The sequence below is a fragment of the Macrotis lagotis genome, chromosome 2 (genome assembly GCF_037893015.1).
Source record: "Macrotis lagotis isolate mMagLag1 chromosome 2, bilby.v1.9.chrom.fasta, whole genome shotgun sequence".
Taxonomy (NCBI): Eukaryota; Metazoa; Chordata; class Mammalia; order Peramelemorphia; family Peramelidae; genus Macrotis; species Macrotis lagotis.
Genome location: NC_133659.1, coordinates 159,614,663 through 159,638,477, shown reverse-complemented (window position 1 = coordinate 159,638,477; position 23,815 = coordinate 159,614,663). Strand labels below are relative to the sequence as shown.

Below are 23,815 nucleotides of genomic sequence, written 5' to 3'. Positions count from 1 at the left end.
AAAGCAATATTTCCCTCTGATTTTTTTGAGAGATCTAAACATTTTCAAATAATTCAAAGCATCAAGTTACTTTCCCAGGACCTTCAATATGAATGTGAGAATGCCCTCCTTGTTCTTCCTGACTCCTCTACTTTTTCTCAAAAAACACATAAATAGAAAGAAATAATAGTACTTGGCAGGGATCTTCTACAAAACATCATATTTCTTGTTCTATGATTTCTCTATCACTATATTCATTCACTGCATTCTAATAAGGTAAACAATTGACTGCATCTGTATAAAATTTTTCAAGTTATTCCAAAACTTCTTGTCCTGTGGTTATGATGAAGTGGATCTGACTTGTGATAGCTTTTTTTAATGTGGTATGAAATAAACAAAGCAAAGTTATTTATGGACTTGTAATAAGACTATTTTCTGGAAGGGATCCATTGTAAATAATCACAATTAATCAATTATGAAGATATTCTTTAGTTTATTTTATAATAAATAATTTTAATATCACATTGATAATATAAAGCATATATTACTTGGTCTGAGAGAAGATTTACACTTAGTACCTATTAATTTGTCATTTGACAAATGAAAATGCTTTAGGGGCTAACAACTTTTCTTAGAACCTCCTTAATCTCCTTGTTTTTCTGATTGTAAATAGTGGAGATTAAAGAGGAGATTAAAATGCATACAATAAATTAGCTACTGTTACACAGGAAGAAAAAAATTTTATGAATAGATACAGAAATGACACACACAAGGAACATCACAAGATGATGAGATGAAAAATACAAGTGGAGAAGACCTTTATTTCATCTTCATAACTGGCATGGCAAGTCTGAAGTCTCACCACATAGATCTGCATATAGGTCAAGGTCACCAATAAAATGATGCTAATAATTTCTAGTGCATGGATGATGTCACTCATCTGAACCATCTTTTTTAGTATTAATGTAAGTCAGACTGAAAACTGGACCCCCATCATAAATCATTGTAATTTGGACCGCAAAAGGCAATATGTAGGAAATCTATACAATTTCTGTAAAAATTTGTTGAAGTAAAAGAAATAATAGTACTCAACACACAGGTCAGTTAAGTATGGAAGCTGAGGAATCATAATAATTCTGTAATGGCAAGCATCAGAGATGATCAAGTATCTATCTATAGTGATAATAATCAGGAAGATCCCTTCTGAGGTTCTAAATCAATGGAAGAAAAATACTTGAAAGAAACAGCTAATGTGACAAAGTGATGGAAATCAGTAGAACTGCAGTAATGAATGGAAAGCAATGAAGAATCTGAGAATGCCATCTTGAAGATTAGAGAATACAAAGAACAGGAACAAGATCCTTCTCATACTAAAGCCTTGATCTCAATTTCCATTTATGTTTTAGTTCCTTCTCCTATAAAGGGAAAAAGAAAACATGAAGGCACTAAGGTGCTGGCTGACTTATCATCCATATCTTATATGCTAACTACAGATGCTCCCCAACATTTTATCCTAAGTCCTTTCTTCCTCTACTTTTTCAATAACTTCATCTCTCAGTTTAATCATCATGTCTCTGCAGAATAAGAATCATTCCTCAAGTAATAAATTGTCAAAAGATATTAATAAGCAGTTTTCAGAGAAAGAGATACAAGTTATTATTTTGGGGAAAATGCTCTAAATTATGAATGATTAAAGAAATGCAAATTAAAACACCTGTAAAATTCTGTCTCTTACCCTTCAGAAGACAAAAAAAATGACAGTTTGAGGGATTGTGGGGGAAAATGCAATTTGAAACTATACCCCTAAATTATATATATATATATATATATATATATATATATATATATACATATATATATATATATATATATATATATGTAACACTGAAATATTTGGCTTCTCAATAGGTGTGGGCAGTGGTGAAGGGAGGAGTAAATTTGGATTTCAATATTTTCAAAAATGAATGTTAAAATGAATAATGATATTTTAAAAATAAACTGCATATACCCTTTGACCTAGCAGTATTGCTAAAAGACCTATATCTCAAAGAGAGGAAAGGAAGAACAAAACCATTCATATGTACTAAAATATTTATAGCAACTATTTGTGGCAATAAAAGGGGATCTAAAATGGTGCCTGTCAATTGAGGAATGGCTGCTAAAAAGGACAATTACAGAGAAACCTGGGAAGATGTAAAAAAATCAAGCAGAGTGAAGTAAGCAGAAAGCAAAATTCTAAAGATAAATAACATAGAGTGACCTAAAAACTCCTGATTAAACATGCTACCCTTTTCCAGATAAAGAGATGATAGAAATATTATAAATTTATATAAATGCATAAATGTATATGACATATAATATTTATATATATATATATGTGTGTATGTGTGTGTGTGTGTGTGTGTGACATGACTAATGTGGAAATTTGTTTTGCTTTACTAAACATGTCTATAATGATTTATGTATGTTGTTGTTGAGTTTTTTGGGGGTTTTTTGCTTTTGTTTTTTGCTTTCCCAGTGAAGAAAGATGTGAGGTAGAGAATCTCACAAGTAATATTGAATATTAAAATATATTTGTAATTCCCTATTTTGTTTTAAAATCCTATCATAACTTACCCTTTCCCTGACCTTTCCAGACTTCTTACACCTTATAACACCACTTCCCTATGTATACTGATCCAATGATGTTGTTTTCTTTCCTTTTCCTCAAATGAGAATTGTTTTTATCAAACCCGGTATTTTTGTTTATTGTCCCTTATTCCTGGAATTCTTTCTCTCCTTATCTCTTCCTCTCGACTATTTTGGCTTCTTTCAAGTGTCAACTAATATCTCACCTTCTACAAGAAGTGTTTCCTAGTCCCTCTTAATGTTAGTTCCTTCTCTGTGGATTTTAGCTAATTTATACTATCTATATACTGTTTGTATAATAAATCAAAGTAACCAGGATTAGCTGATTTAAAGGATATTCCATTTCACATACAACAAACTTCCAAGCCTTCATAGCTAGACTTTTATGAAAACAAAATTTTAATACAAACATCCATTCATCCCAGACATCCTTTGACATCTTGCTATCTAACGTACTAATGAATTCCCTTTTCATCTGAAACAGCAACACACACACACACACACACACACACACACACACACACATATATATATATATATATATATATATATATATATATATATATATATATTTATATCACCCATTCTCTAATTCACTCTGAATTTCATTTCATATTCATCCATCTTGCACAATTTGACATCCACATTGCCCCAAGTGCATAGCCTCCTCTCTAAAGCAAAGCCCCATACCTTCCATTCTTGCTTTCCATCTCTTAGGAGTTATAATCAAATCAATCAATTCAAATCAAATCAAATCAAAAATTAACTATTTTATGATTCCACTCATCACCCCTGTGATTTACAAGAGAAGAAACTCCCTTCCCTACTTTAATTCTGTTTGCTTATTAGTTCCCTCTACTAGAACATAAGCTCTTGAGAACCTGAGCTGTCCCACTTTGGTCTTTGTATCTGCTGAGTCCAATCCAGTGCCAGGAACCCTGTGCACTCTGAGTAAATGCTGTATACATCCCTCCATTCATTCATTCATCTCATATTTCATTGCCTCTAACTCTAATATGGTATATAGTTTAAAGCAATCTTAACAATATGGGAAAACAAGAATCCAATTCAATTCACCATGTGTTTATTAAGTAATACTATATATCATTAAGATGTAGTATGGCATATTGTATCATATTGTGAAATCCTCTGTAAGCTATTTATCCTCTCAGGCCTTGTTTCCATGCCTGTAAAATAGGAATAATTAGGTAAGTTTTGGCATTCTATATATAACATGTAACACTTGGAGCACTGTCACAATGCAAGCAATCTAAGTCAACTCATGTACTCCATACTTAAATTTACAAAAAGTATTGTGTCACTCTATTAATTATACAGCAAGAGTATTTGATATGAATGAATGAATGAATGAATAAAAAGCCATTTATTTAGTTCTCACTATGTACAAAGCACTGTGGTAAGTGCTGTGGATACAAACAGAAAATCAAGAGAGTTCTGACACTCAAATTCACTTATAAAAAGGAGAGATGGAATATATATATATATATATATATATATATGGATTTTTAGCTGCAAATTTCATGGAAATCTGTTGTGGCCCTTGAGTATAGTCACAAAGCATATGGTAATGGATGTTTTTGAATATAATTTCAATTGATAAAAACATTTCATTTCTGATACTGAACTATTCAATCAGACCAAGGGACCATCTTTGGTGATTGAAATTTTGTTCTTAAGTCTCTAGCAGCTGTGACTGCTAAGAAGAAAGCAGCTGGTATTTGAAGAGGAAGTTTCCAGGTATCATTTTAACAAGATTTATTTTTTGAATTATTGGTGGTCTGGGCTGGGTGACATTGCTATTTCATGGAATTGGTGGGTTTAACTTCATCAATAGCAGTTCATTGGTGGTTGGTACTAATGGCAGAAAAAATAGCATTTTCTTTTTTCATGAGGGTTCCTTCTCTTGAAGATGAATGTTAACTGGGCTAGAAGTAGGACTAATGGCCTGAAAGATACAGAATGTTTAGATTCTGGGTTTCATGCTAGGATTAAACATTGGTGGAGGTTATAGAGGTGATTTGACTTAATGGGTACATGGCACATTTTGCTTCTCAAGCAGGATACCTTGATGCTTCAGCTCCTTCCCAGTATCTCATTGACTTTTGGTGGGATTGATAGTGGAGATGGTAGGGCTCTTCAACATATTTTCCCTAGGATAATGACTACAGACGATTGATTTCAGGGGCCGATGACCTGTGGCACATTGCTTTTCCCATAGCTCCTAGGTTATGGGCCCACTCATGTACGTTGATGATGTTTTTTATGCTGAACCACAAACCCAACAGATACCTAACCTCTTATCTAGGTTATTCAAAATAAAACTGGCTAAGATATTGTACTTTTCAATTCGCTACTAGAAAGCATATAGACAGAAAATGCGGAGAATATTTTGCCCCAACCCTACTCTTCTCTTTCCCTAGCTACAATTTTAGGAGTAACATTGAGCAAATTAAGCTCAGTTGACCAAGAGATAATACAGAATATTACCAAATTAGGAGAATAGGATATTTATGAATCTAGAAATCTTCCTCTATATTCAGAATCTGATACACCATCCATACACAGGATATAGGCATTCAACATACTATGCTTACATACTTAAAATGAAAGATAAAATGTGAAATTCTCTCATGATGCCCACCATCTCTAAATATCTATAAAAACTCCTTCAGCATTTACTTTCTGTTCTTTGACTATAACAAGGTATGTTCCAAACTGCACCAACCTATAAATCACAGAAAGGAAAGCATGTAGAAGACCTGTGTATCTAGGATACCAGCTCTGGACCATAGACTATAAGTTTTAAGAAGGGTGGGAGTTGAGATCTGATAGTGATCTTCAGAAGTGCTTTGCCAGTCTCTCATAATCATTACCTTGGATTCAGTGATGATGATGATGATGATGATGATGATGATGATGATGATGATGATGATGATGATGATGATTCATTATAACAGATAGTCATAAGTATTTGGGACATTCTCTACTTGTTAAACTCTCTTATGAATTGTCTAGTTGCCTCTGCTCCAAAGTCTTGCTAACTCTGCAGTCCTAGGATTGGCTCATTTTCTTCATGTCTCAGACACTGTAACTAGATTCTTTGGCTTTGTCAGCTTATGGTTACCATCACCAAACTATTCCCAATATTCCATATCAGGTTCCAAGTACCTATATGACAAATAGGAATCTTCATTGCAATCTAAGCAACTCTCCATTTATTATTTCCAGAGACTATTAGAAAACCTCTGCATCAAGGACCATGGGAGAAAAGAGAAAATTACATATTTGAGACTCATAAACAGGTCCTATCCCTTTCTCATATTCTAGCATGGATTCATACCTGTTATGAGTTTAAACTCTCCTTGCCCAGAGAGAGAAAGAAGATATAGTGATCATCAAAATTGAGCTAAGATAAGAAAACAATATACACAATAACTACAACAGTGAAAATGAGAAAATTAATAAATAATATAAATGAATATGTCAAAATTGCAAAGAAAAAACAAAATGATGAAGAAGAGACAGAAGAAGATACCTCCCTTTTCTTCCTTTGCAGAAAAGAAAAGTTCACAGAATGAAATATCACATAGATTTTCAAATCAATTTGTTGATAGTTTAGTTAGTTTTTCTGAGTTTTTTCCTTCTTGAAAAGAAGTATTTATCATATGGAATGGATCTCTGAAAGGTGAAAGGGAAAAATATAAAAAGAAATTTAGATAATCTAATTTATAAAATAAGTTTTTCAAAGTGGAGCCAAGATAGAGGGGTAAACGGAAGTGCTCACCTGATGCCTTTAAGTAATGACTCTAAACAAATTCTATAGTGGCAGAATCCACAAAATAACTGAGTAAATCAGTCAACTTGGGAGGACCAGGAGAAGGACCTGGTAGAAAAGGAGAGAGAGAGAGAGAGAGAGAGAGAGAGAGAGAGAGAGAGAGAGAGAGAGAGAAGGAGAGAGAGGGAGAGAGAGGCACAGTGGTGGCAATTTCCATACCTTTCAGGACAGAAATTGTCAAGGACAATTGAGAAGGTCAGAAAGAAAAACCTGCTGCACAAGGGTGAGACTGTAGCACAATAAAGCACAGTCATCAAAAACACAAACTCAGCCCCAGCAAATCAGGAACAATTCTTGAATGTCAGAGGTAGCTGCTTCTGGAGGTCTCAGTCCAGAGACAATAAGGGGCTCAGAAGGAGATTACAGGTGATAGAAGGGAAGGAATATTGTGTGTGGGGGGGGTAATCAGATGCAAAACACTTCAGAGAAGAGACAAGGTGAAAGGAGAGAGAGAGAATTGAATAAATTGGGGTATAGGAATGGGATGGAGGAAAATACAATTAGTAAAAAACTGTGGGGGGGAAAATTATTGAAACATTTCTCTGATAAAGACATCAATTATTAAACATAGAGAACTGAATCAAAATTATTTTGTTAGAGGTCTAAAGATTTTATTTATTTTGAGTTTTACAATTTCCCCCCCCCCAATCTTACATCCCTCCCTCTACCCTACACAGAAGGCAATTTGCAAATCTTTACATTGTTTCCATGGTATACATTGATCCAAATTGAATGTGATGAGAAAGAAATCATATTCTTAAGGAAGAAACATGAAGTATAAGAGACAGAAAGAACAGACAATAAGATATCAGGTTTTTTCCCCTAAATTAATAGTAATAGTCCTTGGTCTTTGTTCAAACTCTACAATTCTTTTTTTGGATACAGATGGCATTCTCCATCCTAGACAGGCCAAAATTTTCCCTGATTGTTGCCCTGATGGAATGAGCAAGTGCATCATGGTTGATCATCACCCACATGTTGCAGTTAGGGTGTACAATGCTTTTCTGCTTCTGCTCATCTTGCTCAACATCAGTTCATGCAATCCCTCAAGGCTTCCCTGAATTCCCATTTCTCATGGTTTCTAATACAACAATAGTGTTCCACGACATACATATGCAACAATTTGCTAAGTCAATTTGAAGGACATTTACTTGATTTCCAATTCTTTGCAACCACAAACAGGGTTGCTATGAAAACTTTTGTACAAGTGATGTTTTTACTCTTTTTCATCATCTCTTTAGGGTATAGACACAGTAGTGGTATCACTGGATCAAAGGGAATGCACATTTTTGTTGAGCATTGGACATAGTGCCAGAATACGCTCCAAAAAGGTTGAATGAATTCACAGCTCCACCAACAATGCATTAGTGTCCAAGATCTCTTACAACCCTTTAAATAATGATCATTTTCCTTTCTGGTAATATTGACCAGTCTGAAAGGTGTGAGGTGGTACCTCAGACAAGCTTTAATTTAAATTTCTCTAATAAGTAATTATTTAGAGCAATTTTTATATGCCTATGGATCGCTTTGATTTCCTCATCTGTAAATTGCCATTGCATATCCTTTGATGATTTGTCAAGTGGGGAATGGCTTTTAACAAAATTGACTCAGTTCTCTGTATATTTTAGAAATGAGTCCTTTGTCAGAAATACTAGTTGTAAAGATTGTTTCCCAGTTTACTAAATTTCTTTTGATCTTCGTTGCAGAGGTTTTTGTCTGTGCAAAAAAATTTTAATTTAATGTAATCAAAATCTTGTAGTTTGTTTTTAGTGATGTTCTCCATCTCTTCCTTAGTCATAAAGGGCTTCTCTTTCCATAGATCTGAAGAGTAAACTACTCCTTGATCTTCTAGTTTGCCTATAATATTGTTTTATATGTCTAAATCCTGTATCCATTTGGTTCTTATCTTGGGATAGAGTGTGAGGTATTGACCTAATCTAAGTTTCTTCCATTCTGACATCCAATTTTCCCAGCAGTTTTTATCAAAGAGAGTTTTTATCCCAATAGGTGGACTCCTTGAGTTTATCAAACAGTAGATTATTATAATCACTTCCTGCTATTGCACCTGGTCCACCACTCTATTTCTTAGCCAATACCAGGCAGTTTTGATGACTGGTGCTTTATAATAAAATTTTAGATCTGGTAGGGCTAAACCACCTTCTTTTACACTATTTTTCATTGAATCTTTGGAAATTCTAGACTTTTTATTTCTCCATATGAATACTCACATTGTTTTCTAACTCATTAAAGTAATTTTTGGACTTTTGATTGGTAGGGCGCTAAACAGGCATATTAGTTTTGGTAGAATTGTCATTTTTTATTATATTAGCTTGACCTATCTGTGAGCAGTTGATGTTTGTCCAGTTATTTAAATCTGATTTTGTGTGAGAAGTATTTTGTAATTGTTTTCAAAAAGTTCCTGAGTCTGCCTTGGCAAATAAACTCCCAGGAATTTTATATTGTCTAAGGTTACGTTAAATGGGATTTCTCTGTCTAGCTCTTTCTGATGCATCTTGTTAGCCATATATAGAAATGTTGAAGATTTATAAGGGTTTATTTTATATCCTGTGTGACATTGCTAAATTTGCTTATTATTTCTAGTATTTTTTTTAGATTATTTTGGGGGGATTCTCTAGTATACCATCATGTCATCTACAAAGAGTGAGGGTTTTTTTTCCTCCTTCCCAGTTCTAATTCCTTCAATTTCTTTTTCTTCTCTCATTGTTGAAGCTAACATTTCTAAAACGATATTTAATAGTACTGGTGATAATGGGCATCCTTATTTTACCCCTGATCTTATTGGGAATGTCTCTAGCTTTTCCCCATTGACTATAATGCTTGTTGATAGTTTCAGATATTATTATTCTAAGGAACAATCCATTTATTTCTATGCTCTCTTGTGTTTTTAGGAGGAATTCATGCTGTATTTTATCAAAAGCTTTTTCAGCATCTAGTGATACAATCATATGATTTCTGATAGGTTTGTTATTGATGTAATTACGTATACTAACACTTTACCTAATATTGAACTAACCCTTCATTCCTGGGATAAATCCTTCATGATCATAATGTATTATCCTAGTGATTACTTGTTGTAATCATTTTGCAAAGCTTTTATTTAAGATTTTTGCATTTATTATTCATCAGGAAGATAGGTCTATAATTTTCTTTCTCTGTGTTTAACTCTTCCTGGTTTAGGTAACAGCACCATATTTGTGCCATAGAATGAGTTAGGCAGAGATGCATCTTCACTTATTTTTTCCCAAGGAGTCTATATAGAATTGGAATCAGTTGTTCCTTAAATGTTTGATAGAATTCAGTTGTGAATCCATCTGATCCTGGAGATTTTTTCTTGGGGATTTCAGTGCTGGCTTGGTGAATTTCTTTTTTTCTGAGATAGGGTTTTTTAGGAATTTAATATCCAATTCTTTTTACCTGGGCAACTTATATTGTTGTAAATATTCATCCATTTTTCACTTAGATTGTCAAATTTATTGGTATAGGGTTGGGCAAAATAATTGCGATTTAATACTTTAAATTCCTTCTCGTTAGTGGTGAGTTCACCTTTTTCATTTATGAAATGTACAATTTTGCTTTCTTCTTTCTTGTTAATGATCAAATTGACCAGTGGTTCATCAATTTCATTGTTTATTTTTCATAAAAACCAACTCTTGATTTTATTTATTAATTCAATAGCGTTTTTTTGCTTTCAATTTTATTAAATTCTCCTTTGATTTTCAGAATTTCTAATTTGCTATTTAATTGAAGGGTTTAATTTGTTCTTTCTCTATTTTTTTAGTTGCATCTTTAGTTCATTGATTTCCTCTTTCTCTAATTTATTCATGTAAGCATTTAAAGATATAATATATCCTCTGACAGCCACTTTGGGGGAATCTCATAAGTTTTGGTATGTTCTTTCATTATTGTCATTATCTAGGATAAAAATAATTAATTCTTCCTATGATTTGTTGTTTGATCCACTCATTCTTTAAAATGAGATTATTCACTTTCCAATTAGTTCTCTGTCTATATCTCCTTGACCCAATATTGAATATGATTTTATTGCATCATGATCTGAGAAAGATGTATTCACTATTCCTGCCATTCTGCAATTGATTATTAGGTTTTTATGCCCTATTACATGGTCAATTTTTGTGTAAGTGCCATATGCTGCAGGAAAAAAAATGGACACTCCTTTCTATCCCTATTCATTTTCTGCCAAATGTCTTTCATATCTAATGTTTCTAACAATCTATTTACCTCCTAAACTTCTTTCTTGTTTATTTTATGATTTTATTTATCTAAATCTGAGAGCAGGAGGTTGAGGTCTCCCACTAGTAGAATTTTGCTATCTATGACTTCCTGTAGTTCTTTCAGCTTCTACTCTAAGAGTTTGGATGCTATCCCATTGGGTGCATACATATTCAGTATTGAATTCACATTATTGTCTATGGTACATTTTAGGAGTGCATAATTTCCTTCATTATCTCTTTTAATGCTATCCATTCTTGCAGCTGCTTTATCTGAAATGAGGATTTCTACCCCCTTCTTTGTTCACTTCAGCTGAAGCAAAATATATTTTTCTCTAACCTTTTACCTTTACTCTATATGTATCTCTCTGTGTCAAAGGAGTTTCTTATAAGTAGTATATTGTAGGATTCTGGTTTTTAATCAGCTCTTCTAACTTCTTAAATTTTAAGGGAGAGTTCATCCCATTCACATTCAAAGTTATAATTACTAATTCTTTGTTGCCCTCCATGCTATCTTCCCTCTGTTTGTATTCTTCTCCCTTTTCCCCTTTATTTGTATTCTCCAGTATTTTGTTTCTGAATAACACCACCTTCAGTGTGTTTGCATTCCTACATTCACCCCCCTCCCTTTTCTTTCCCCTTTCCCTTTTTCCCTTTTCCCTTCCCTTCCTTCTATTAGTTACCATGTTTCTCCCCCTCCCTATCTCCATCTCCCTCTCCCCTTTTCCCCTCTTAATACTTGAAAGGAAAGATGTTTTTTAAGTTAACTGAGTGTGTGTATAAGCTAACTTTAAACCAAGTTTGAAAAGAGGAAGAAGATATTTCTCATCTCCTCCCTTATTCTCCTTTAATACAATAGGTCTTTTGTACCTCTTAGTGTAATGAGATTTACCCCCATTTAATCCCATCACTCCTCCCTTCTCCTGCCTGTCCCCCTTTTTAGGGTAGAAGTGTTTTTAAATTATTCTAAGTCATAGGAAATCCTTAGTATCCATTACTTCTGGCCACATATATTCTCTCTAATAGAGTTACAATCTTGAGTTATTAGTCTTTCTCCCAAGTAGGGATAGAGACAGTTTCATCCCATTGAGTAGCAGTCTCAGGGTTAAGTCATGGGTGTCCATCACTTATGGCTAAGTATATTCTCTCTAATAGAATTACAGTTCCCAAGAGTTGTGAGAAACTTTTCCCCATGCTGGGATTTAGTCAGTTTCATCTTATTGGATGGCAGTTTTTTCTTTGCCCCCTTTTGTTTTACCTTTTTATGTGTCTTTTGAACTTCCTGTTTGATATCCAAATTTTCTATTTAGCTCTGGTTTTTCCATCAGGAATTGTTGGAAGTCTTCCATTTTGTTAAATGTCCATCTTTTTCCCAGAAAGAGAAGGCTCAGCTTTGCCAGATAGTGGAATCTTGGCTACATTCCAATTTCCTTTGCTCTTCAGAATATCTTGTTCCAGGCCCTTCAATCCCTTAATGTTGATCCAGCCAGGTCCTGTGTAATCCTTACTGTGATTCCTTGTTATTTAAATTATTTCTTTCTGGCTGCTTGCAGGATTTTCTCTTTTATCTGATAGTTCTGGAATTTGGCCACAACATTCCTTGGTTCTTTCATTTTATGATCTCTTTCCAGAGGGGATTGATATATTCTTCCAATAACTATTTTTCCCTCTGGTTCCATGATATTAGGGCAATTTTCCATCACTAAATCCTGTAATATTAACTCTAGGGTTTTTTTTTCTCTTCAATGTTTTCAGGAAGATCTATAATTCTCAGGTTGTCCTTTCTTGATCTATTCTCAAGGTCAGTGGTTTTTCTGATGAGGTATTTTACATTTTCTTCTATTTTTTCTTTTTTTTTTGGTTTTGTTTAACAGACTCTTGCTGCCTCATGAAGTCATTAGTTTCCATAGACTCCATTCTTTATTTTTTGAGAAGAATTTTCTTCATTTAACTTTTGCAAATCCTTCTCCAATTGGTCAATTCTATTTTTGAAAGTGTTTTCCATTTGATCAATTGTGGTTTTGAGAGAATTATTTTCTTTTTGCATTTGTCCAATTGTATTTTCCAATGATTTATTTTCTTCTTGCAAGTTATTAATTTGCTCTCCCAAATTTTCAAGTTGATTTTTCAACTCTTTCCTTATTTCTTCAAGGAAGTCTTTCTGTGCTGGAAACAGGCCATATTCTCCTCAGAAGTTCTAGGTCTCTCTGAGTTAGTGTGTTTTCCTTTCAAGAATTTTTCTATAGACCCTCCTTTGTGCTGGCCTTTCTACATTATCCAAAAGCCTTGTGTTGGGGAGGGGCTGGTTTACAGGGGGTTGGTGCCAGGATCCCTAGAGGCTTTACTCACTGAGTGTCATATCTCCAGCTGGCCAGTAGAGGTACTAGAAGTTTTGCTCCTTGAGTGTAATATCTCCAATTGGCCAGTAGAAGGTGCAGGTTGCTTTCTCTGGTGCATCTGTGATTTTGATTGAGGCCCACTCCCTTGGCCTAAAGGGAGTGGTTGAAGCTGTTAAATACTTTTGTCTTTGATCTATAGTGGGCTATACCCTGGGGTGAGGTGATCACTCTCCCTATTGTCAGTTGAGATGCTTCTGCTCTTGGCCTTAGCCTGGCATAGAGGTAGTCTATAATTGTGCTTGTTCTGGGAAGAGGCTTCAGCTGAAATGGTGGTGTGGATTCTGAGTTCCTCCTGACCAGAGGGACTCAGGGATCGATGTCTGCAACTTTCTTGCTCAGGAACTCTCCCTCCAGTCCTGTCAGCAAGCTCCAGAAGGGCAGTGCTACCACCAATACTTCTTCTCCCTAGTTGACCCAAGACCCCTTCATTGACCATGCTCTAGCCCTGCTGCTGATCAAGCAGGTCAGGTTCTCAGGCCCTCAGATTCTGGGGATCCAGCCCTACTGCTAATCAGGCTAAGCTGCTGATCCAGGGTCCCAAGCTCTCACTGATCCCGTGCCCCCAGAACAGTCTGCCCTCTCCACCCAGACTCACCCATGATCTCAGAAAACAGATCCTGAGGTGGATGTTCTTTGATTTCTGTTAAGAGGTTTATTTCATATTATTTATAAGGGAAGGTCAGGAGACTTTAGGTCTGTGTCTTTCTTCTCTCTGCCATCTTGACCGGAAGTCTGAATCAAATTTATTTTTAAAAAATGAGTTATTCCCCAATTGATAAATGATCAAAAGATATGATCAGTTTTCAGATGAGGTTATCAATGTCATCTATGGCCATATTAAAAAACAAGTGAAGTCCTACCTCACTATTGTTAGGAGAAATACAAATTAGAACAATTCTGAGTTACTGTCTTATCTCTATTGAACTGGTTAATATGACAGAAAGAGAAAATCACAAATGTTGGAAGGGATGTGGAGACAATGAGAAAATGAGGCAATAATGTATTGTTAAAGAAGTTGTGAAAACAATTCTCTAGAGTAAATTGGAACTATGCCCAAATTTAAAACCATGCCTATTGAGATTTCCAGCCAAGATGGCAGAGAAAAGACAGACACTGTGCTAAGTAAAGTCTCCTGGTTTACCCTCAGAAATAATATGAAAGAAACCTAGCAGAAATTCTATTTACAAAACCCAGAAAGAGAAGCCAGGAGAAGAACATGTACCAAAAAGACCTGATTCAGGGGACCATAGGTGAGCTGAGGGAAGAGAGTAGCGATCCAGCCCATGGGCAGTGGGGTGAAGCAGAGAGCCAACTAAGGTGCAGAGGCTTTGGCTGTGGGAGCAGTGGTCTGGGGAGCCCCAGCAGGGGTAAAGGGTGAGTTCTAGCACAGACAGTTGCAGAGTGCAGCTGGACATCAATCCACTCAGCTCTGGGCAGTGAGCTCCATACATTCGACAAAGCCCTCTTCCCAGAACAAACACAGTAAAAGCCCTCCCACCCCCCAGACTCAGGTGTGAGCAGCAGAACTCCCTCAGCTGAATAGGGAGATTGACTACCTCACCCCATGGTCCAGCCCACATTGTTCAAGGATAAATGTATCCAGCTGCACCTACTGCACTCTCCAGGCTTAGGGAGAGGTCCACAAATCAAGGTCACAGACACTCCAGAGAAAGCCTCTAGCACCCCCAACTTGCCAGTCTACTTGGAGTTACTAAGCCTACTCAGCAAAACCTCTAGGGTTTTCAACACCAAAGATCTATGAACCAGTTCCCCCCTCCCCACATACACAAATATAAGATCTTAGGAAAATGAAGAAAGGTCCTCAGAAAGGGGCACCCATTGATGACTACCTTGAAGGCAAAAATCCTAACCCAGAGATATCTAGAACTTCTGAGGAGAATATGAATTGGCCTCCAGCCCAGAAAGACTTCCTAGAAGAAATCAGGAAGGATTTTAAATATTGATTGGAAAAATTGGGAACAGAAACTCAAGAGAAAATTAACATTGTGCAAAATGAAAACAAATCCTTGGACAATACAATTGGAAAAATACAAAAAGAAAGTAATTCTCTAAAAATCCCAATTGGGCAGATGGAAAACTCCTTCAAAAATAGAATTGACCAATTGGAAAAGGAGTTTCAAATGGAAAATGAAGAAAATTCTTCATTAAAAATATAATAGAATCAGTGGAAACTAATGGCTTCTTGAGACAACAAGAATCTGTTAATCAAAACCAAAAAATTGAAAAAATAGAAGAAAATTTGAAATATCTCATTGGCAAAACCACTGACCTCAAGAATATATCCATAAGAGACAGCTTAAGAATCAATGGGCTTCCTGAAAACATAGAAATGAAAAAAGCCTGGACTCAATATTACATGATTTAGTGATGGAAAATTGCCATGATATCATGGAACTAGAAGGCAAAATAGTTAATGAAAGAATACATTGATCCATACCAGAAAGGGATGCTAAAATGAAAACACCAAGGAATACTGTGATCAAATTCCAGAACTATCAGATAAAAGAGAAAACCCAGCAAGCATCCAGAAAGAAACAATTTAGATGTCAAAGAGCCACAGTAAAGATTACTCAGGACATGGCTGCATCAACATTAAGGGATCAAAGGCCCTGGAATGTGATATTTTGAAGAGCAAGGAAACTTTAGCACGCAGTCAAGAATCCACTTCCAAATTTTCCTGATGAAAAGAACAGAGATAAATAGTAAATTTGGACATCAAACAGGAGCCTCAAGAGACACATGAAAACATAAAAAAGGATAAAGGAAAAAACTGTTGTCCAATAAGATGAAACTGGGTATATCCCCATCTGGGAGAAAGATTCTCATAACTCTCAAGAACTGTAACTCTATTCGGGAGAATAGCCAGAAGTAATAGACACTCATGACTATCCATGACTCTGATAGAATGATTTAAAAACAATATCTCCCTTAAAAGGGGGGACAGTAAAGAGACAGGAGGATGGAGGAGATCGAATGGGGTAAATCACATTACATAAAGAAGTACAAAGGATTTATTGCAATAGACGGGAAGAAAGAGGACACGAGAACTGCTTGAATCTTACTCTCATCAAATTAGTGCTAAAGTTAACATATACACACTCAGTTAAGAAACTTATCTTACCTTTCAAGTATTAAAAGGGAAAGGGGGACAGGTAAGAAAAGAGGAACTACTAGAAGGAAGAAGGGACAAAGGGAAAGGGGAAAGAAAGAGGATGGGGTTGGATACAAGAGGGCAAACACACTGAAGGTGGTGATATTCATGAACAAAATACTGGGGAATATGGGAATATGGATAAAGTGAAAAGGGGAGAACTACAAACAGAGAAGATATCATGGAAGACAATAAAGTGTTAGGAATCGTAACTTTTAATGTGAATGGGATGAACTCTCCCATTAAAAGTAAGTGAATAGCAGATTGGATTAAAAACCAGAATCATACAATATGCTGCTTACAAGAAACTCAGAGAGATTCATACACAGTAAAGAGAAAAGGTTGGAGTAAAATATATTTTGTTTCAGCTGAAGTGAAAAAAGCAGGGGTAGCAATCAGTAACTCAGACAAAGCAGCTGCTAAAAAAGATCCCATTAAAAGAGATAAGGAAAGAAAGAATATCCTTCTAAAAGGTGCCATAGACAATGAAGCAATTTCAATACTAAAAAAGTATGCACCAAGTGGTATAGCATCCAAATTCTTAGAGGAGAAGTTAAAGGAGTTACATGAAGACATAGACAGCAAAGCTATTTGTCAGAAAACTCAGGAGGTAAATAGAATGTTAGAAAACCTAGACATGATAGACCTTTGGAGAAAATTGAATGGGGATAGAAAGGAATATACTTTTTTCGTGCAGTAGATGGCACTTACACAAAAAATTGACCATGTACTAAGTCATAAAAACCTAATAATAAAATGGAGAAAGGCACAACTAGTGAATACACCCTTCTCAGATCATTATGCAATAAAAATCACTTGCAATAATGGGCCAGGGAGAGAGAATTAAAACTAATTGGAAACTAAATAACCTTATTTTACAAAATGAGTGGAGCAAACAACATATAGAAAAAAATTAATAATCTCAACCTAGATAATGACAATAAAGAGACAACATACCAAAACTTATGGGATAAAGCTAAGGCAGTTATCAGGAGATATATTATATCTTTAACTGCTTTCATGAATAAATTGGACAGAGAAATGCAATGAACTAAACATTCGACTAAAAAAATTAGAAAAAGAACAAACTAAAAACTCCCAAATAAATATCAAATGAGAAATTCTAAAAATTAAAAGAGAAATTAATAAAATCAAAAATAAGAAAATTATTGAACTAATAAATAAAACCAAGAGTTGGTTTTATGGAAAAAACTAATAAAATTGATAAACCTCTGGTCAACTTGATTTTAAAAAAGAAAGTAGAAAACCAAATTACCAGTATTAAAAATGAAAAAAGTGAGCTCACCACCAATGGGGAGAAAATTAGAGTAACAATTCAGGATTATTGTGCCAAACTGTATGCTAATAAATTCGACAATTAAGTGAAAATGAATGAATACATACAATTTTTTTTCTTTCCTAGATCAAATGAAGAGGAATTAAAAACCTAAATAACCCTTTCTCAGAAAGAGAAATTCAACAAGCCATCATTGAACTCCCTAAGAAAAAAATCTCCAGGGCCAGATGGATTCACAAGCAAATTCTATTAAACATGTAAGAAACAATTGGTTCCAATTCTATATAAACTTTTTTGAAAAATAGTTGAAGACAGAACTCTGCCTGATTCTTTCTATGCCACCAATATAATACTGAAACATAAACCAGGAAGAGTCAAAACAGAGAATGAAAAGTATAGACCTATCTCCCCAATGAATATAGATTCAAAATGCTCAAATAAAATATTAGCAAAGTGATTACAGGAAGTTATCATGAGGATAATACTCTATGGCAAAGTAGGATTTATCCCAGGAATTCAGGGTTGGCTCAATATTAGGAAAACTGTTAGTTTAAATAACTTTATCAATAACAAACCTATCAGAAATCATATGATTATATCAATAGATGCTGAAAATCCTTTGAGAAAATATAGCACCCATTCCTACTAAACACACTAGAGAACATAGGAATAAATGGATTGTTCCTTAGAATGATAAGTAGTATCTATTTGAAATCATCAACAAGCATTATATTCAATGGAGATAAGCTAGAGGCTTTCCCAATAAGATTAGGGGTGAAACAAGGATACCCATTATCACCACTACTATTCAATATTGAGTTAGAAATGCTAATTTCAGCAATAAGAAGAAAAGAAATTGAAGCAATTAGAAATGGGAAGGAAGAGACAAAACTTTCACTCTTTGCAAATGACATGATGGTATAGCTAGAGAATTCTAAAAAATATTTAAGAAACTACTAGAAACAATTAGAAACTTTAGCAAAGATACAGGATATAAAATAAACCTTCATAAATCCTCATCATTTCTATATATTGCTAGCAAGATACAGCAGAAAGAGCTAGAAAGAGAAATCCCATTCAAAGTAACTTCAGACAATGTAAAATACTTGGGAGTCTACCTGCAAAGGCAGACTCAAAAACTCTATGAAAACAGCTACAAAACACTTTTCACACAAATAAAAATCAGATTTAAATAACTGGACAAATATCAACTGTTCATGGATAGGTCAAGTTTCTACCTAAAATACACTACTTTTTCAATGCTCTACCAATCAAAATTCCAAAACTTTGCTTTAATGAGTTAGAAAAAAATTGTAAGTAAATTCATGTTAAGAAATAAAAATTCTAGAATTTCCAGGGATTTAATGTAAAAAAATGCAAAAGAAGGTAACTTAGCCCTACCAGGTCTAAAATTATATTATAAAGTATCAGTCATCAAAACTGTCTGGTATTAGCTAAAACATAGAATGATCTATGGAATAAATCAGATGCAAAAGAGATAGCAGAAAATGATTATAGTAATCTGCTGCTTGATAAACCCAAATAATCCAGCTTCTGGGATACAAACCCTGTCTTCGGTTAAAAAAGCTGTTTGGAAAATTGGAAGTTATGGTAGAAACTTGGATTAGACCAACACCTCACACCTATACCAAGATAAGATCAAATGGGTACATGACTTAGACATAAAGGACAATATTATAATCAAACTTAGAAATCAAGGAATAGTTTACCTGTCAGATCTATGGTAAAGGGAAGCAGTTTATGACCAAGAAAGAACTGAAGAGCATCATTAAAAATAAACTAGATAATTATGATTACATTAAATTTAAAAGCTTTTGCACAAACCAAACCACTGTAATCAAAATCAAAGGAAATGTGATAAATTGGGAAACGAGCTTTACAACTAGTATTTCTGACAAAAGGATGCATTTGTAAAATATATAGAGAAATGAGTCAAATTTATAAAAAAAAAGCCATTCCCCAATGGACAAATGGTCAAAGGATATGCAGAGGCAATTTACAGATGAAGAAATAAAAGTGATCCATAGTTATATGAAAAATTGCTCTAAATCATTACTGATTAAAGAAATGCAAAGAAAAACCTCCCTGAGGTACCACCATGCACTTCTCAGATTGGCCAATATGACCAGAAAGGACAGTGATCAATGTTGGAAGGGATATGGAAAATCTAGGACACTAATACATTGTTGGTGGAGCTGTGAACTCATCCAAACTTTCTGGAGAGCAATTTGGAATTATGCCAAAACGGCAATAAAAATGTACATACCCTTTGATCCAGCAATACCACTATTGGGTCCATACCCTGAAGAGACATGAAAAAGGGTAAAAACATCACTTGCACAAAAATACTCATAGAAGCCTTGTTTGTCGTAGCAAAGAATTGGAAATTGAGTGAATGTCCATCAATTGGAGAATGACTAAACAAATTGTGATATATGTATGTTATGAAACACTATTGTTCTATTAGAAATCAGGTGGGATGGGAATTCATAGAAACCTGGTTGGATCTGCATGAACTGATGCTGAGCGAGATGAGCAGAACCAAAAGAACTTTGTACACCATAACAGCAACATGGGGTTAATGATCAACCTTAATGGCCTTGCTCATTTCATAAATGCACCAATCAGGGACAAGTTTGGGGTATCTGCGATGCAGAATACTATCTGTATCCAGAAAAAGAATTGTGGAGTTTCAGCAAAGACCAAAGACTAAAGGTAATGTTTTATTTTTTAAAAAATGGTATCTTATGATGTAATTTTGTTATGTCTTATATTTTATTTTTTTCCTTAAGGATATGATTTCTCTCCCAACACATTCAATTTTGATCAATGTATAGCATAGAAACAATGTAAAAATGATCAGACTGCCTTCTGTGGGGGTTGGGGGGAGGGCAGTGATATTGGGGAAAAAAATTGCAAAATTCAAAAAACAATAAGAAAAAGAAAGTAATAGTTAAGGAGATTAGAGGAAATTTTACTTATTTAAAGAAAAGACTTTTCAAAGCTGGCAACAGTTAACAACATTTAATATGCTTATAATTATAGCTTGCATATACTAATAATAAAATATTCTTACTTATTCTGATTTCTACCTTGAAGCACTTTGTAAATTCCAGTTAATTGTAAATTTAAACTACTTGCTTAATTATAATTTCTTCAAAAAAGACACAACAAACCCTGCCTGTCCTCTGACTTAGCAATGTCACTGCTAAATTTATATTCCAGAAGGGAGGAAAAATAGGAAATAAAATGATCTATGTGTATAAGGATATTTATAGCAATTCTTTTCTGGAGGCAAGGAACTGAAAATTGATGGGATGTCCATCAGTTGGGGAATGGTTGAACAAATTGTGGAATGTGATTATCATGAAATTCTATTCTATTATAAGAAATGATTAATAGGAGGCTCTCAGTAAAGAACTTACATGAGTGGAAGCAATGGGAAGTGTACTATATACAAAGTAATAATAATAATATTATTAAATGATCAGCTTTGTATGATTTACCTTTTCTCAGCAATACTGTGACCCAAGACACCTCTCACAGATCCAAAAGATGGTGTCTGAATACAGATTGAAGCATGATTTTTTTTAATTTTATTTTTCTTAAGGTTTCTTTTGGGGGGGAGACATGTTATATTTACTTTCACAACTTGATTGTTATGGTAATATTATGCATGACTACATATTTTTAACTGATATCAAATAACTCGCTTTTTCAATGAGTATAAATGGGGTGGAAAGGAGGGAGAGAATTCAGAATTTAAAGTTTTTAAAATGAATGTTAAAACTAGTTTTTTGCATGAAACTAGGAAAAAATGAAATAAAATAAAATAAAGCAAAAAACCCAGAAATGTCCTTACATCTTCTCTTTTTCTAAATTTTCATCACCCTGGACCCAACAAATAATAATGATAATTCATATAGAAAAAACAGCAATTTATAGGATCAGATAACATAATAATAATAACATAAGTTTGTTGTAACAAATGAGGTAGCATATACAAAGCATTTTACAAACTATAAGCTACCATAAATGGGGGTTATTACTAAAATTGCCATGAGTTTTGAAGAAGCTATATTTAGGACATTACTTCTTATTGGATGAATTCAATAGCAGGGAAAAAGCAAATGTTTGACCAGCTATTTGGAGTTTGTAACCAACGCAAGTCAAAACTTTTTACTAGTGTGTATTTGAAAAAAAAAACTTCTTTGCTGATTTTTCTTTCTGACTTTGACTTTGGTGGTTCTAGCCAAAGCTAATATATCTTTGTCAATTGTGCTTTCCATAAGAAGATATTTAAAAAGTATATATTTCTTTTCAGCACACTGTCGATTCTTAGGTTTTGTTTAAATTCTGATTTAAAAAAAAATCAAATATTGACTTCCAGTGTGGATTCACAGGTTAAGAAAGCATGAATAGGTCCCAATGAATTCTTACAGAAGGATATTGACATTGATCAATATATAATGTATCTTACAGGAAAAGATCCTTGACTGACTCATATGTTTTTTTCACTGACTCTTTAATTTCTTTATTCCTCAGGCTATAGATAATGGGGTTGAAAAATGGGGACAGAACAGTAAATGCCAGGGCAATCACTGTGTCCCAAAACAGGGAATATGTGGCTGAGAAACGCAGGTACATGAGTGCCACACTACCAAAGAACAGCACAAAGACCATGAGATGAGAAGCACAAGTGGAAAAGGCTTTTCTACGACCTTCAGCTGAGCGGATGCGCAAGATCACAGATACAATACCAGAATAAGAGAGGAGGATAAGGAGCACAGCTGAGACAATCTCTGCAGCATGGACAAAATCAACCACCTGAATCATGACAATGGCCCGAGTGTCTGTGCAGGCCAGACGGAGGAGTGGGAGGAAGTCACAGAAGATGTGTTCCAAGTGATTGGAGCCACAGAATGGCAGTGTAGAGATCCATACAACCTCAGGCAGAGGTGTAATGAAGCCACAGATACAGCACACCAGAGTCAACTGGACACATAGTCTGGGAGTCATGATGGTTGCATAGTGAAGGGGTCTGCAAATAGCTAAATAGCGATCAAAGGCCATAGCTGTCAAAAGGCACACTTCACTTATGCCTGTGGAATGGAAAAAATATAGCTGCACCATACAACCATTTAAGGAAATGCTCTTTTTCTCGCTGAGCAGGTTGGAAAGCATGAGTGGAATAGTGGATGTGGTATAACAAAGCTCCAGGAAAGAGAGGGAACTGATAAAGTAATACATGGGAGTGTGGAGATGGGCATCTGTCTGAACCACTATGACAATGACCAAGTTTCCAACAATGATGAAAGCATAAATGAAGAGCAATGGGATAAAACAGATGACAGCATCTCCCCAGTCATGGGGAAAAGTAGAGAAGATGAATTCCTGAGCATAAGTCCAATTTCTGCTCTCCACATCAAAGAAGAACATGAGAATAGTGACTTCTAGTGATGCATGAACTACCTAGAAGGATTCACTGTCAGTCAGTTGATTTTTTTTAATGATGGTCCTTTTCCTGTATTTGGAAACATACACAAGGAGATACAGGTCACTAGTTTAAAGGAAATGCCCAATGGAAAGGGAAGGGGGAAATATCATGCAAAAAGAAATCACAGGAGAAAAAAATTGCCCTAAAAAACAAGAACATAATTTGTACCAGTTAGAGACATATTCAAAAAATCTATCTCTATGACTCCTCTCTCTCTCTCTCTCTCTCTCTCTCTCTCTCTCTCTCTCTCTCTCTCTCTCTCTCTCTCTCTCTCTCTCTCTCCCCCCCCCCTCTCTTGTTGTGTATACGTCAATGTCTGTGATGAGTAGATTGCAATAGTCTAGTCTTTTTTGATTGAATCACAAATACCTACTACCATATTCAACATTGCTAACCAATACTTCTTTGTATAAATTGTGAGGAAGACTTGGAAAAGTGAAAGATTTGGAGAATATGAAGTGGAATTATTCACACAAAACCTACTAGAAGTGTGACCATGAGCAAGTCATATGTCTTCTGGGAACCTAAGATTTCTCACCTGTAAAATCAGCATGATGGTACTAGCCCTAATTACTACAAAAGGTACTGTGAGGAAAGGGGGTAGAAATACTATGTAGTTAATGCTGTGAATAGAATTCTGAACCTGGAGTTGGAAAAAGCTGAGTTCAAATTCTGCCTCAAACACATGTATATCTTAATTCTTGACCTTTTTGAAC

General features: G+C 34.8%; 1 protein-coding gene across 1 annotated transcript; it reads right to left on the bottom strand.

The window, feature by feature from the left end:
* Positions 1-22,038: 22,038 nt before the first annotated feature.
* Positions 22,039-23,041, bottom strand: LOC141512001 (olfactory receptor 6K2-like). The gene is given in 2 exon segments (XM_074220931.1): positions 22,039-22,116; positions 22,118-23,041. Coding segments are annotated over 2 exon segments (1,002 nt in total).
* Between the last annotated feature and the right edge of the window lie 774 nt (positions 23,042-23,815).